General features: G+C 42.3%; 1 protein-coding gene and 1 long non-coding RNA gene across 2 annotated transcripts in view; one reads left to right on the top strand and one right to left on the bottom strand.

The window, feature by feature from the left end:
- The window catches only part of Palmd (palmdelphin), a 49,348-nt gene that overhangs the window by 5,258 nt on the left and 26,978 nt on the right, over positions 1-17,112 (top strand). The window contains 2 exon segments of the mRNA NM_001025688.1: positions 10,763-10,843; positions 15,293-15,417. Of these exon segments, the coding sequence (NP_001020859.1) occupies positions 10,763-10,843; positions 15,293-15,417 (206 nt within the window).
- On the bottom strand, positions 9,831-10,801 carry LOC102548639 (uncharacterized). The gene is made up of 2 exons (XR_015676813.1): positions 10,714-10,801; positions 9,831-10,469 (listed from the first exon to the last, which is right to left on the bottom strand). It is a non-coding gene; the product is annotated as an uncharacterized LOC102548639 (long non-coding RNA).

The raw sequence follows: 17,112 nt of genomic DNA, 5'->3' as shown, positions 1-17,112 counted from the left end.
GACCTCACTGGATGGTCTAAAGAAAGATATGGTTCTTTAGAAAACTATGACTGAGTGTTTAAATACAACCTAAAGAAATGTCGCATATTCCACTGCTAATAGTGAAACAGATTTCCACTTTCCCATCTCCAAGTCTCAAACCACACTCAGGATGAGTGTTTTGAGTGGGGCAAGAAAAATCCCTGGTGGATTCGTCACTGAGCAACGTCTTCTAACACAAACCAGTTTCCTTACTACCTGTAAGTCTCCTCCCACATCCCTCTGTCTGCCATGAGTAGAAGTGGGCAGGGGCATCTTGTGCCATCTCAGAAGGACTTGGGACAGTTTTACAAAGGTCTGAAGGAATTCAAAGTCAGTTCTCAAAAGTTAACAACCCCACCACCACCACCACTTCATACCTGTTAGTCATTTCCCTCTTGCCAGAATGGATTAAATCCAGGACATCTTTGCGTCTTTCAGTACTCTAACAATTAACTCAACAGTAGCTGATATACAATGATAATTAATAATAATAATAATAATAATAATAATATCAAATACAATCGAGCTGCGAAGTGGGAGGGGCAAGCTAATCTGTGACCTGCTAAATAGGTTTTGGTTTTTACTGAAGACCCAGCCAATTTTACCAGAGCCTTTTAATAACTCAGGGACTTGCGATTGTGAACTGTTACTATTTGTGATGTCACTGTTCATTAGAATAAGCAAGGAAGGTTAGACAGAGGGGTAAACCATCATAGTGCTAAAGTGTTAAAATGTGCTGCTAGGTTAGGAAAGGAGATTTAAATTTGCAGACTACAATGAGGTTGGAAACCAGAACATTTTAATTCATCCTGTAAGTAGTAGCAGTAACCCAAAGCCCTACTGCCATGCCGACTTAAGGACGAAGGTTCGGGGGCTGGAAAGACGGCTTGGCAGAGAACCTGGTCTTCTAGAGAACTTGGGTTGGATTCCCAGAACTCATACGGTGGCCCAAGTCTCTTTAACTCCCTTTCCAGGGACCTAATGCTCTCTTCTAGCCCCTGCAAGCACTAAACACATGATACATAGACAATCACACAAGAAAAACACCCACAGGCATTTTTTAAAGATACAAGAAAAAACCATAAATAACAATAAAAATCAACCTATGTTATTTTTACAGTAGGGAATTAGGTGAGCCTTAACTACATGCAGGGATCATGAAAGGACCCAGGAATCAGTGGTTTCCTTCTGCACAGTCTCTTTATTCATGCCCAGTTGCTGCATGCCCTGCACTTCCGGTGTGGCGGCTCTGGATGCTCTTCCTATGGGAACAACTCACTAGGTTTATTCCTTCTGTCCATCCACGTTGGCTCCAGACACGAAGGCCACAGAGGTTTACTCTACGATCTCCCGAGTTTCCTAAAAACATTTTTTAATAATAAAATACCAGTCCACTCTTACTTCATTCTTGAAAACTTGCTACAGAAAGATTTCTGGGTAGTTTCCTTTATATGTTTGTTGAATTTAGTTTCAGTTTTCCATCTGTCTTCTTTCAGAGCACTGCTTTTACAAAAAAAAAATACTAAGAAAGTTGATTTCAAGAAGGTAGTTCAGTTGGTAGATGCTTGCTGATCAAGTGTGACCAGTTCATTTTAACCCTCAGAACCCACATTACAAAAGCCCTGGTGTGGTAGGGCATACTCTTAATCCTGGGAAAGTAGAAACAGTCAGATGCTGGGGGCTCACTGACAAGCCAGCTCTAAGCCAATGAGACATCTTGTCTTAAAAACCAAGGTGGGTGGAATCTGAAGAATGATTCTCAAGGACCTCTGGTCTCCATATGCACATGCACACATATGTGCAGTGCTCACACACACACACACACACACACACACCACACACACACACATGTCAGTTTCAAATTAATATTCCTTTCTGTTAATATTTCCACACAAACTTTCAAAACAGTGTGCTTGAATTCTTTTCATTGCTGTGATAAGCTACCTGAGAGGCCAACCAAGGGAAGAAAGATTTATTACAGCTCAGAGGTTCAGGAGTGCAGTCCTCTGGTGTTCGGCTCCACGCACTCAGACAGAGACTCCTGATGGCAGAAGAACTGAGAGGAAAGGACTGCGAACCCAAGCAGAGCCTTCACAGGCTCCGCCCCCAGGGGCCTGCTTCCTCTACCAAGAGGTTGACCTATGGGTTGCAGCCCCTTTGAAGGTCAAATGACCTTCTCACAGGAGACACCACAGATCACTGGAAATCACAGAGATTTACATTATGATGCATAACAGTAGAAAAGTACAGCTGTGATGTAATAATGAAAATAATTTTATGGCTGGGCGAGGTCAACACAACATGAGGAACTGGGCTTACGGATCAGAGTAGAAGGAGGGTTGAGACCATTGTGCTAGCTAGTCCTGTCTCCGGAAGCTCCAACCACCACCCACATCAGAGTCACTAGCTGAGGTTACTGAGAAATCACCCCAGGACCCCATGGGAAACAATTCATAGTCACACCATAACAACCGGACTTTGTTTGAGGCCATGGGGAAGTCACAAAATACCGAATTCCTGTGATCTAAGTGCCTTGGCTCCTGGGTTTTTCCATATACATTATAGAAATAAACATGGTCCCAACCTCACAGAGAACTGAAGAAGACTAAATAAATTAATGTGTTTATGTGTTTATGGCATTAGGTGGTTCCAGACACACTTAGTCAGTGTTAGCCATTTATTTATTTATTTATTTATTTATTTATTTATTATTTATCTAATTGGACTGCTACAATCTTCATTATCTCAGGATCTTGAAATAATTAAACCACACAGGGGAGAAAAAGTGAGTTTCAAATATTTGGGTTTGTTTTGGTTTCGAGTGCTAAGGATGAAGCAAGATCTTTTACTTACTAGGTAAACAGTAACATTAAGTAAGTTACATCATCACCCCATGTCTTTACAGGATCAAATCCCGCTTCCTGGATATTCCTATCTAAACACCACATCCCATGTTTAAATAAAACTCATTCTGCAGTGTTGCCAGGGGATAGTCAATATGTTTTATCAGTCCTCCAATACTCTTAATTAACCTTTATACCCCTTCCAAAAATTGGGACATTTCCCATTTTGCGTCTTTTGACATCTTTCACTTTACCCAAGGTTGCATCATTTTTTATAGTCATGTTTATTAGTTTTTCTTCCCTCAGAATTGAAGCCCACCAGAGACTGAAACCAGGGTCACTGTCAGAGGTCCCATTTCCTCTCAAGCATCATATTCTCCTTAGGCACTCATGTTCTGGTCTTTCTAGGATCAAAAATCTCGCCCTTAAAGACATGAAAACAAAATATGAGTGGAACAGTCTCATTTCATCTGTCATCTTAATACATGTTATAAAGTATATATCATCACTATATATCATTACTACCTCTATTATTGTCATTAGCATAATGCAACACACGCACACACACACCAATTGTTCTGTGGTTCTCATCTGTGTGGATCTGAATTTTTGCAGTATTTATACTATTTTTTTTTCTTTTCTATTTTTCGGAGCTGGGGACCGAACCCAGGGCCTTGTGCTTGCTAGGCAAGCGCTCTACCACTGAGCTAAATCCCCAACCCGCAGTATTTATACTATTAAATATGGTTGCTACCATTTTATTTTTGTTTTCCATTCTGTGAGATAATTGGGAAGAGTCTCAGTTAGATGATAAACTACTTAAATGGGCTTGTTTTTGCTTGATCCATAGCTTTCTTCTCTTCATTGCTGACACGGTTTTTCATTGAGGTAGATATTTCCATTTACAAGTTGCCCAGGCCTCGTGATCTGCCTACCCTATTGACGTTCCTTTTTCAAGAACTCTTTTCCAATGCTGGAATCAGGATCCTACAGGCTGGGCAAGGGCTCTGCCACTGTGCCATCCTCCACCCACCTGAAGGATTTTTTTAAATAAGTTTTTCCAAGAGCTCTTTAGGTCTACTTTCACTAAAATTCCGTAAACTTCTTCAATGAGTCAGAATTTGTCTCTAAGAATCGTGTGCCTGCCTAGTACTCTCAAGGCTATGGTTACTTAACACATCCTCCACCAGCTCAGCTCATTGGTGGATTGTAAATTCAAATAAGCAACTTCTAGTGTTCTTCTTCTGATACTGGGGGTGAAAATAACGACAAATGGGTCATGATGTCACAAGCTACTCTGCTTCTAAGAGGTTGAATCTGAAAACATTTGACTAATCAAATGCTCCCATCGTTCCAACCTGCCCCTTCCGGTTTCTTCAGGAAGACACCATTAATGTGTTCTTCCTGTCCAAGTAGGATCTGTAAAATCAACAGGATGCCTCTTTCTTTACCTTCACCTAAATTTACCTGCTGTTCTCGCCCAGGCCTTTCCCTTCCTTTATGGAGAGAGTACTAAGAAGTGAATGGAGTCCAGGATTGTAAATTCATGAGCTCTTCTTACTTATTAAGAAAAAGCTTATTAAGCAAGTTGCTTTATTGTACTACCTAAGATAAACTCTTACTGGTCAAATGAAGTATTTGGACCGTGTGAGCAATAAATCTCATACAGCTTGCATTGCGTTTACCTTCCAAGTGCTTCTTTTAGTCATGTGGTCCAATTCATCAAGTTTCATTACAAATAATACCTGACTGAATCTAAAATTTCCTGAGCCTAAGAGCTTCACAGAGGATCTTCCCCGGCCTTCCTTCTTGAAAGCATAGGCATCAGCACAGGACACACCAAGTTCCCAGCACAAAGATTTATTTGCCCCAGAGGGACAAAAGTCAAGGAATATGAGACAAGGGGGAGGAAAGAAACAGGACAAGGGAGAGTGAAACAAGTCATTCACCCAGAAGGACAAAAGACTAGCTCTGGAGAGAGAGAAGACAGATGTGGCCTATAGGCAAATGGCAGTTTATAAAGAAAAATGGGAAACCCATGTGTTAGGATGAGATTTAATTTTAGTTGGGTGTGTACATTAGGGTAGCTAACAGGGAGCTTTTGATTGCTGATTGCTCGACTTCAATACTTCGATAGCTAGGCCTTAATGGTCCACCTCAGAAAGAGGAAATAGCTAAAAGTAAAGGGGGGGAGAGTAGACCTTGGTGGCTTGGTTTAGGGAGAGGGAATTGGGGAAAAGGGGAAAAGATCAAAACTGTTGGCATCATGTTTGCTGTGCTCTGGCCTGCTAGAGCCCTTCAGTCCTCTCGTAAGACAGTATCCCCAGCATGCTGTCATCCGTCTCCCAAAGCTTCCCCTCCTTCATCTCCACTCAGAGCCGTCTTTTCATCTCCCTCCACCCAGGGGCACCTCCAACTTGGTAGGAATTCCAAAGTCTTCTATCCTTCCCTGAATATCCCGTTTCTGTGACTGAATCCACTCTTCTCTGAAACTGTGTCCCACTCGAGCTTTGCCTCCCCCTCCTCCATATGTCTCAGAATCCACTCATTCTGCTTCTTCAGTCCAAGTGTTCACGGCCTTGTGGCAATAGTCTGACCAGGTCTCCTTCAACTCCCCTACACCACAGTGAGGCTGTGCTCAACTTCCATAACTAGGAGTGTAACTGTTCTTCCTTTCTCCCTGAAAACTCTTCACTGCTTGCTATCTCAAACCTAAATAAGTACCAGGCCCCTTGTCATGGCAACTCAAGATTGTCCATCAGCAATCTGCTCTTTTCTTGTTATTTATTCTTAGTTTATTACATGCTACTCCGATGTAGAAATGTAGCTGTCATATTTGCTGTTCCAAATAATGTCCTGTGTTCCCATTTCAGACTCTAGCTCACACCGGACTTTTGACTTGATTGCCCTGTCTCCCCATTCTCTAGTCCCCAGCCATCACCCAGGCTGTCCCACATCCTCTCCTGACCACATCGGCTAGAAGCTCTTCCAGTCTCTTTTCAACTTCATAGGGCCAACCTTTTGCCTAAGTTATGACTGTCACTATGATTTTCAGACAGCAGTTTCCTACAGAAATTATCTTTCTTCTTCATGAGAATGTTAGAAAAGTCTCCACTTCTGAATTAGTAAGTATAGTGTGCGTGTGTGTGTGTGTGTGTGTGTGTGTGTGTGTGTGTGTGGATTGCTTGTATGAATGCAGTCACATGCATGCCCCATGCACATGTGGAGGTCACAAGACAGTTTTCAGGAGTCAGTCCTCTCTGTAGCATGCAATTATTAAAAATCAGTCTTCACTATTGCTGGCTATTCTCCAGCCACGGTGGTCTCCCCGCCCTCATGGCTATTCCCAAGTGCTGGTCCACCAATCTTCCTGCAATTTGCTTGCCACTGAACCACTGTGGCACCACTTCCCAACCATCCGACCCCTGCAGCTAGCTGCCACCAAACCGCCCAGCACTCCAAAATTTCCACGGCTAGCTGGGAGCACACTCTCACCAACCCATGCTTCACTGCGGTTAGCTTTCTTCTGGAGCTCAGCTGAGTCGCCTCTTCGAAATGGAAAACACCCACAATCTTAGTTTAGAATCAACAGATAACACAACCACTGGGCATGGAATCTATTGTCCTAAGCTCATCAACTATTCTACATTAGAAATCTTCTGGTGGCAGATTCTGGTGGATTCCGCCACCAGATCTAACAGTCCTCGACCGACATTTTATCCGCTTTCGATCCCCTCGAAGTCTAAAAGGAAGTGTCCTCCTCCTGCATTCCCTCTTCCTCTCTCGGACCAGAAGGCCCACCTCCTCCTCACCCAGTGATTAGCTTCTCATCTTCTTTATTATTCAGTTAATTAGGGAGGAATTCCACTGCATCCTTCCACCTTATTAAAGCAAGGGTCTCTCCTGTCTGTCTCCCATAGGAGACACCATAGGAGACCTGGAATTACAGATGAGTGCAGTCACATCTGGCTTTTATTTTTAAGGCCGGGTCTCTCTCCATAGCCCAGATCCGTGCTGACCAAGCTGTGCTTAAACTCACATTGATCTGCGTGCCTCTGAATTCTGAGTGCTGGAATTAAAGAGATGGGTGACATTATACCTGGCTTGGCCTGGTAGGTTTTGTAGGAGTGGGGCAGGGAGGTTTCTGTCTGTGAAACCTTGGCTGTCCTGGAACTCACTACGTAGACCAGACTAATCTCAAACCCACAGAGATCTGCCTACCTCAGCATCCTGAGAGCTGGGATTAAAGGAGGGCACCACTGTATGCAGCCAGCCTATTCTTTAAATGTGATCTCTGGAGGTCAAAGTTAGCTCGTCAGGCTTGCATACCAAACACTTTTGTGCACTGAACCATCTTGCCAGCTTCTCAATAGTTTTGAAACACTGCAAAACGCCTACTGATGTGAATATTACATTTGTACCTAAGTATTGGATAAATTAATAATAAAATAACTTAATATAAATCCTGCCTGGAAGAATCAATCATATGTGAATATTACGGATCAATAATTAATCAGCAACATCTCTGCAATATATTCCCAAGTATTATGCTCACTTTTATGAAATTCAAGATTGGGTTAATATCATTGTGTACTACATGGACATCACGACTTTCCGTTGCACAAAGTGAATAGATTAATTTTCCGAGTAAGAGGTATGGGCTGAAGAGACAGTTCAGCCATAAAAGGCTAGGCTCACAAACAAAGTAAGAGGTAGTCTTTAACAGAATTGATATTTCTGGCTCTCAACTGCTGAAATGAGCTAAGTAAAGCAACCAAAAATCCAGGCAGTTGTTCATGGAACAAAACTCTAGTTGGTCAAAAACGTCTAATTGTACACCGATGATGTAATCAATAATGAAAGTCACAGGAATAGTCACAGTAATAAATGCCCAGCACGCTGAGTCTTATGTTAGGAAAGTCTGGGGAAGCAGTAGCACTGCACAGCTAGATTTTCCTCCACGCTTATTTGGAGAGGGTCTAGCTGGCTGGTAACTTCTGGCACAGTAGCTGTAGAGCTCTGTATAAAACTTAAGGTTGACTCTAAAACTAAATTGTTCCCAGAGCATTTTCAGTAATGCTTCTATATTACTATCAAACTTAGCAAAGGAATAATAACCTACTGCTCATTAATACCTTATAAGAAAAAAAAAGCCACTCCTATCTTAAAATAGGATCATGCTATAACCTTCCCACCTGCTTCACTGATGGGAGGGAGGCATCACGTTACCTTCCAAGGACAAAACACTCAGATTCCCAAGCAACACTTGCATAATCCCCACTTTGCCAAAACATTTAGAAGTTCCGCCTCTACCCACAGTTTCCACTCCTTGATTACTAACCCCAAGAGAAAATCAGCAGAACCTGGCAGCCACAGAGAGTAAGGAGGTATCCCTGGCTTCTGACTTCTGCGATCACTGAACCACATGTCCTGTGCACCTCTCTGTGAGCTACCCCTGGAGAAGAGTGAGGAGTGTCACTCCTAAGCAACTAAACTAATAACAATAGGTCCTCCTCCTGAGGCCCTGTCCTGAGGCTACCTCCCCAACCTTAAGGCTTCAGAATACGGAGAACAGAGGCAATGGGGCTTGCTCAAGGAGTTTCTTTTTTTTTTTTTTTTTTTTTTTATTTCATTTTTTTTTTTTATTAACTTGAGTATTTCTTATATACATTTCGAGTGTTATTCCCTTTCCCGGTTTCCGGGGAAACATCCCCCTCCCCCCTCCCCTTCCTTATGGGTGTTCCCCTCCCAACCCTCCCCCCATTGCCGCCCTCCCCCCATAGACTAGTTCACTGTGGGTTCAGTCTTAGCTTAAATGCTACAATGGCCCAGTTAAGAGTGCCGAGGCTGATCACAAGTTGTCCAGGTTCAAATCCTGACTCCATCACTTGGCAGTTATGAGAATTTGAATAGTTAATCTCCCTCAAACATCCATTTCTTCCTTGTCCAAAAGAAAATCCTTATTTTCTTTTGTTATTATAACTTTGTTATTATAACTTATTAAGTTATATAGTGCCTATGGGGAACTAAAATGTCTGGCACAAACAAATTGCTATGAATACTTTCTCAATGACAATGGAGAATTGGCTCACGGAGTTTTTACAGAATGTTGTGACCAATGACTAGACTATATGCACCCCGTCCGCCACCCCCACCCCCACCCCCACCACACCCACACACCAAAAAAAAAAAAAAAAAACCTAAAATTTAAAAAAGTGGTTCTGGGAGCTGGAGAGATGGCTCAGCGGTTAAGAGCAGCCCACTGCTCTTCCAGAGGTCATGAGTTCAATTCCCAGCAACCACATGGTGGCTCAACCATCTGTAAAGAGATCAGATGCCCTCTTCTGATGTATCTGAAGACAGCTACAGTGTACTTATATATAATAAATAAATCTTTAAAAAAGTGGTTCTAAAGGCCCAAGCTTCTTTGTTGCCAAGTTATTTTTCCCTCCAAAGGCTACTGTTTACAAAAATTTTAAAAAAACAATGTTGATGAAGTCTCCTATTCTTCCTGCACACAAAGGGAAACCCAGTGAGCATCTGAGGATTAACGTGTTGTTTTTCAACAAATGTACCTGAACTTCCACATCAAATATGAAGAGTTTTTTAGTCTTCAAAGGGCTCACGCCAGGAAGCTGTGTACTTGTCTCAATAACGCTGCCAAAGAGTCTCACACTCTTCCCTCAGCACGAGCTCCCGGCGGGGCCTCAGAATACTTTTTTTCAGACGCCTTTGTTGGCCACAAAATTTTATGCACCGAGAATTTTGAGTTTTGAGAGCAGATTTAAGACAAACCCTTATAAATAAGATGGAGAATGAGATCACCTCAGGTTTCTTTTTTTTCCTTTTGTAATGAGAAAATAAGGATTTTTTTTTCCTTTTAACTTGGCTAAGCAAATGTATCGACTGTAGCCGGTATATCTCTAAGGCATTTGGGACCCATGGAAGCCAAGCGTGAGTCCGTGCTTTCTGTATGAATGCCAAGTTATGGAGTTATTTATTTAATACTCCTAGGCAGACAGAGAATTTTCACAGCTCCTCGTTTGTCCAGCATTCACATCTTATAAGGTCGGTACCTTCAGTTTCCCCATTTCACAGACAAGGTCACTGAGGCACCATGGGACTTTGTCCAATGCCATGAAGCAGATAACCAGAAGTGTCAGAAACCAAACCCAAACTGCCTGTTTAGTGTGGGTGCTGTTTCCTAGAGAATAGAACCCGCGAGCGCCACCATTCTGCTCATTTGTGTGGAAGAGGTTGTGAGGTTGTTGTTCAGTTGATTGGCTCCATGGTTCATTCACTGAGGTACTGTGTTCAGATTTGACGGAAAATATATCTTGCCATGAATTACTCTTCGCCACCTCAGTTAATGGAGAAGGGCATTATCTAAGCTCTCTTTCTTCATTGTCTTTCTCTTCTACAAGGAGGAAGCCACTCCACACTCTGGCTTCCTCGCTCTTTTGCTATCCTGTTTTCTACATGTGTAGGCCTTTCACCTAGCAATGTCTTCAACCCGTGTCAGGAGAAGTCTCCTCAGGCCCTGTTTCAAAACTCCCTCCTTAAACACACCTTCTGTTACTTCTCTCCTCAGTCTGTTTCACCAGCCTAATGAGGAGGGGAGAAACAGGGCAAAGAGAAAGAAAAATGGCAAAACTCCCATTAAAACACATTTTTGTGTTACGTTCCTTAAGATAAATCTCTTATGTCACTTCCCCCACCACCATCGCCCCCAACTTCTCTCTCCCTTTTCAAAAAAAAAAAAAAAAGACATTTTCAGTGCGGCTTCTTACCAAAGCCAAAATGTAAAGCTGCCTTGACCTTCAGACAGTGATGACCTCCAGCTACATACCTGGCGAAACTTTTAAAATTAATTACTCTTGACCTTTTCTTTGTTTCAGGATAAAAGAAAGATACAGGAAGAAATCTCACAGAAGCGTCTGAAAATAGAGGAAGAAAAATTGAAACACCAACATCTAAAGGTAACCAACATCCGACTTCCATTTTCTTTCAATGGTTTTGTGTTCAAATAGCCTGGCACCACTCATAAACCCACCCCACAGGAAAGTTGCTCTAGCAGAGGAAGATTTCCCAGGCCAGCTCAATCACCTTTCTAATCAGCAGGGAAGAGGCCAAGGAGGCCTCTGATATTTGCAAATTCAAGCAATACCTTTTAGCAAACCTGGAGAAGGTTGGGAACGTGGTCTTATTGCTTCTGTAAGGGAAGAGTTTCCAAACCTTCCTCAGTAATCTTGAGAATTTGGCCCTGTCGCAGCCTTGTTTAACATCCCTGGGGACTGGAGCCAGCTAGGAAGTTCCTTTTGAAATGAATGAAAGGCCAACCCTTCCCCAGGGGCGGCAGAGCAGACAGTGTCTCGCCTGCTGGGTCAAGGGTGCTTGTCTTCCAAAGCTCCATGCAATGAGACCAATGTTGTTTGCATATGGTTGGGTTTCTATTTTATTTTGTTTTGACAGAACATGAGATCATCACCATAAATAAATCCCCATTTGAAAACTCAGACTTTACATCTTCCACAGGGTGTGGTCATTTTGTAATTAAAGCACATTGGGTTTCAACATTTTATTACGTAGTTTTAGCCACAGGATCCAAGTAAAGGACAAACAGGAGCTCCTTGTGAATAGGCCCAAGCAGGAAACTGTTCTTATCTGGCAGGGCTGCTATCAATAGATCGAACAAATTCCCTCAATGAACAATGCCACACAGTCATAAGATCCACAAACTTAAACTTGCCAGATTCAGCTAAATCCATTTTCCTAATGAAAAAAGTATGGGCCTCTGAAAAGGCATATCATTCAGTATTCTGGTTAACCTTGGTCCTCTGGATTCTGTTGACTCCTGTGTTCCTGTCGAAGGTGACATTTCCACTGTTTGATAGATGGTTGAAAGTCACAATTAACCTGATAGCCTTACAAAGTGTCACACTGAATTTATGTTGCGTAGTAGACACACTCAAGAAATACATACACACCTAGAAAAATCAACGAAAACCAAAACGTAGCAATTCGAATGAAGTCAGTCAATTCTCAATGTTTGAAACTGATCCAAAATTATTTCTTTTTCTCCCTCTCTCCCTCCCCTTCCCCCTCCCCCTCCCCGTTCCAAGGACACACATACACAATTTGGATCTTGCATTAAAGAGTTTCCTACTTCAGAGTAAGCCAATGCATATCTGGAACTCAAGGACTACTATCCTTGTAGTATAGAAGAGCATGTTAACTGCCAAGCTCACAGTAACAGGAAGAATGTAAATATTCCTTCAGCTTGTTTGTAGAAGCAGGTTTCACACAGGAAAAGGCTCACACGCTCACTCAAAGATCCATTTCTGAGGTGGCCTTTATAACAGTACATGTCAAAAACAGTCCCAACAAAAACATGTAATCTTTTCTATTAATGTGCTTTCTGGAATCAAGAAGCATTTTCTAATCTAATCAACGCTTTTACCAAGCTTGGGACTGCTGTTCACTGTGGTGCAGATTATACACTGCGCCATACAAATGATCTGCTAAACACCAGCCCTCGACAGCCATACACTCTGCCCCAGGGCCTGCCTGTACCTGAAGCAAGAGGCTTTCATTTTTTTTCTGACCCAAGATGTTCTCCACTTTCCTTCAAAAACCCAAAAGGGAAGAGATGAGGTGGAAAAGGAAATACCATGTCCTAATTCAAGAAATTAAGATTAAATTTAAGAAGACAAGTTAAACGGTTCTGTTTTTATTTAGACTATAAACATTAATTGTGTAAACTTGAGGTCGTCAAATCAGGTTTTCATAAAGAGGTAAGGTTTAAGTAGAGCCTCAGGATAAGCAGAATTTACATAGGTACAATGTTTATAGGGCCTTTTGGTGAGCAGATATTGATAAAGCACCTATTCCTTTCAAAGTACTACACGAGACCATAAAAATATAACAAAGCTTGTTCTGTGCCTTTAAAATAACTGACATATGACTCATAATGACATTTGTCCTGTGGTCAACATTATACAAGGGGCATTGACTGCAGAGGGAATAAGGGCAAAGAGTGGCTATTTCAACATTCTTCCAGGTTTGCAGAAACCATTCCTAGTCCAACAGAAACCAGGCCCAATTCCAAAACCAGACTGAAGAATGTGCAAAAGTATGTTAAAAATCAACTTTACGCTATTTCACCAAGTTATGAAAGTTCTATCGGTGTCATAGTTACCAGCTTCTCGACTTTCTTTTCTATCCAGTTGTCCCGCCTCCTATGACTCTTCACTGCTCCCCAGAGTGCAAGCTAGTTCCTTATACCACAGTGGCACACGTTAAATAGCATAGGCACAGGCATGTGCAAGCATCTCCTCCTGTACAACATGCACACACACACGCACACATACACACACACACACAGAGAGAGGGAGACAGAGAGACAGAGAGACAGACACAGAGAGACAGACAGAGAGAAGAGTGCCTGGATCATTTTGTACATGCAAATTTCCATTTATTAACATCCCAATCTAGTAAATCTGAGATAAATGTGCTGCAAACCCCCTTGTCTGTGATAGCATCCATTAGTAAAATACAGCCATTATAGACTTCTTTTTCTTTTCTATAAGTCCATTCAACTCACAGTAAAAAAGAAAACCAATTCATCCCAAGTCTACTGTAATTGATGAGTGCAAATGCAGCAACAGTTCAGGAGACCGTTCTGTAAAACCTGACCAGTGTGGCTTGCATGTCACCGTATCTCTTGTGGTTTCATTTAGTTACTAGGGATTTGGGCTCCGTTATCTGCCTTAGTGGTGATGGTGAGTAGACCCAGGCCCTCATACACACTAGGGAAACAGGCTACCAGGGAGCAGCAGTAGCAGCCCATAATATACCTCTTGACTGTGAACCTCATTGTCATGAAGTAGTTAACCTAGTGGTGTCATGAGATTACCGCGTGGCTCACCCAGCTTGGTGTCATCAGACTGTGCCATCGGAGTGTTTCTCAGATCAACAGGCAAGCGAGTGGTAAGGTCTTATGGACAATCCATAAAGACTGGAACTCACTCATGCATCAGGATGGATTTGCTCGTAAATAAGGTTTAAAGGGCAGGAAAGATGACTCACTTGGTTAAGTGCTTGCCATAGAAGCTCGGGGACCTAAGTTGAGATCTCCAGCACACATATAAAAATCCAAGCACACCAGTGGGCACCTGTAATCCTAGCTCTGAGAAAGTGAAGACAGGGGCTTGCTGTCAACCAGTCCGGCCAAATCGGTGAGCCAAATCCTATCTCAAAAATAAAGTAGAGAGCCAGCAAGATGACTGACTGGGTAAAGCTGTTTACTGCCAAGCCTGGTGACCTAAATTCCATCCCGGACCCATAGAGTTGAGGGAGAAAATTCGAGATGTCTTCTGACCTCCACATCGGAACTCGGGGCATATGCACCGCCCCTGTACACAAAATAAATAAGTAAAATGTAATTTAAAATACTAAGGTGGAGAACTGGAGAGGAAGACACCAGCAGTGACCTCTGACCTCCACATCTACCAGCACATGTGTGCATGTGTAGAGTCTCATACACAGGTATATACACAGAAATTTGTACACACTATAGACCACACATACACACACACACACACACACACACACACACACACACACACACACACACACACATGCACTCATATGAGAAACTAGCTTCAGAAAAGAATGTAAAGGTTTCATAAAAAGAAAACACCAAATTTATGGAGGTAGGATAATGGGGAAAAAATGAGTCCTCTTTACTTTGCCCACTATTACAAGTCACAAAATTTGAAGGTGACAAGAGATTTTTTTTCCTAACATGTTGACAGATATAAGAAAGTGAATATCTTCTATCTTACACATTAGTTATCCTCAAATTCCATCAATAAATATAAATTAAAATCCATGTAATATTCTTATCTTGGTATCTTAAACCCCACACTAATACAAGCCTATGTTACTATTATCCACTGGGTCTGGAGAGGGAACAGTTTTGTAAAAAGCTCAACGCTGTTAGAAAGGTCTAGATTATCTGAGAAAAGACCCTTTGTGGCCTGTGTTACTTAGATGACATGACTGAAAAAGTCTGAAATGGTCAATAAAACACAACGATGTGGGCTCTTGCTTCACCCAGTGGTCTCTAACCCATGGTCTGTGCATTTATCTATAATCTCCAGACCACTTTATTGTGACAGATTTTTACATGATTGCAATAGTTATTTGTAATTATTGCAATATTTATTTGTTTCCTTTTTAAAGAAGAGAAGGGCCAGGAAGGTTACAAAGAGGGGGAAATGTCAGATTTATTGAGCCAAGTCAGTGGGAAAACCTAATCTCTGTTCATATGCCCACTGTTGCCGTGCATAAGACGTGCAAGCAGTGAGAAATTTGGGGAATTATTGGCAACTATAAGAACATATGTTTATATCCCCTGACGTCAGAAAAAAGCCTTGAGGGAGAAATGGCTCCTGGACGGAATTGGCAGTGGAAAAGAACACGACGAGATGAAGAAGCAGAATCAGCAAGACCAACACCAGACCCAGGTTCTAGAGCAAAGCATCCTCAGGTATGGCCCTACTGGAGCTCTTCTCAAAAGAGAGCTGGTGGTCGTCGAAAGAACGGGGAGGTTCACATATAAGATGGGGTTGTTAGTAATGCCACAAAAACGGGTGTCAGGGGTGTCTTATCTCTAACGACTCCCAGGCTAATCCCTGTAAGCCTTCCCGCCATGCTGACACCTCCTTGCTTCACTTCAGAATCTCCTTTTCCAGCCTTTCCAACATATCAAACACCTACAACTCCCCTTGTCCCTGATGATAGGCTAAGTGGCTGTACACAGTCAGCCTCCGGGGACAGGTCAAGGCAGCAATTCTGCGTAATCCCAGAGAGTTTACTAGGATTCTCTGATTGCCTTTTAGCTTCGCCTGAATGCTCCAAGAAGCACATAGCTTCTAGCTGGACTGATAATGGCTGTCTAGACAGGGCTCCTGTCTGATCAAGAATTTTAAAGAGGGAGGAGATGTTTAATGAGGTATAGAGGATATACTGTCCCCATTTGGTCTTAATAACCTTTAGAGAAAGACATCCATCACTTTTTGCCGAGATCTGAGAAAAAGCAGACGGGCCGGTATTCCCTCGTCTAGTTCTCTCAGTGCCTTCAAAATGTCACACATCGACCTTTGGAGACTCAGCTCTCACAGAAAGGTATTATCTCTCCTAGGAAGTCTTCAGCCATATTCTGTCCCTTTGTTCTTTCTCCCAAACCTGCCAACTCTCTTCTATTCTCTTTACCAAGTTGCCACTCCTAGCATTTTGCTATAACTTAATTTTGGACTTTCACGATGCTGTTAAGCCATCAGGACTCCTTAATGAGCCCCAGATTTATTTAGTCCACAGATAATAATAATAATGATGATGATAATAAAAATAGTTAATGGTGTTTGAAAGGGGCTGTATATGAAGTATTTAACTAAACGTATTTTAACAGTCGCAGCAATCCTAAAAACGACTCCATGTCAGATAAGGAAATGGGCTCAAAGAAAGTAGGGGACTTTATGCCCATCCACAGGGCGCATGAAGAACAGACAGCTCTAAATCCAGAGTTCTGCAGCTAGAAAAGAGAGTTCTCAGTACAAGAGTTTGGAAGCAATGACGCAGCTGATATGGGCTAGTATCAAAAATAATCAAATAACCAAGAGCTTTTCAAAAGACCTATCCTAAAGAGATGCATTAGAAAGGAATTAGTAGAGTCCACATCTTCATTGACCTCTAGAGGTGTGTTTATCTGTTTTTTTAATGTGCAAGAACAGACTGTTCTGAAATAAAATATGAGTGTGCATGATATCTGTGCCTTGTCTGTGTTGCAGCAGTCCCACAGATGCCCCCTATAATAAAATCCTGTTGCCAAGCAACTTTACCTGGCCACTGAAGAGTTTTTTCCTCGGGTCTTTCTAAAGCTGCTAAATACTCAGGTTCATGTTTTTCAATTCAATCTTCCACCCAAGTAACTACCATGGGGCTTAAGAAGCCCTTTTGACCAATAAAATCAGGAGGCTCCTACTGTTGCCTCCACAACCAACTGAAGCAATCAAAGTAAGCAGTCATGCCTCCTTCCCTGAGCAGAGAAAGAATCCAAGTGAATGCCTGTGATTTCTCACTTAGGTGCCTGCTTGGGAGTGACATTTGCTGCTCTGCCAGGCCCCTCAGCAAAAGGATAAGAGTTAAATGGGGACATCAAAATAGAAATGACGCCATTGCCTCA

Source organism: Rattus norvegicus, chromosome 2, assembly GCF_021556685.1.
Source record: "Rattus norvegicus strain SHRSP/BbbUtx chromosome 2, alternate assembly SHRSP_T2T, whole genome shotgun sequence".
NCBI lineage: Eukaryota > Metazoa > Chordata > Mammalia > Rodentia > Muridae > Rattus > Rattus norvegicus.
This window is presented reverse-complemented; position numbering and strand designations above follow the sequence as displayed.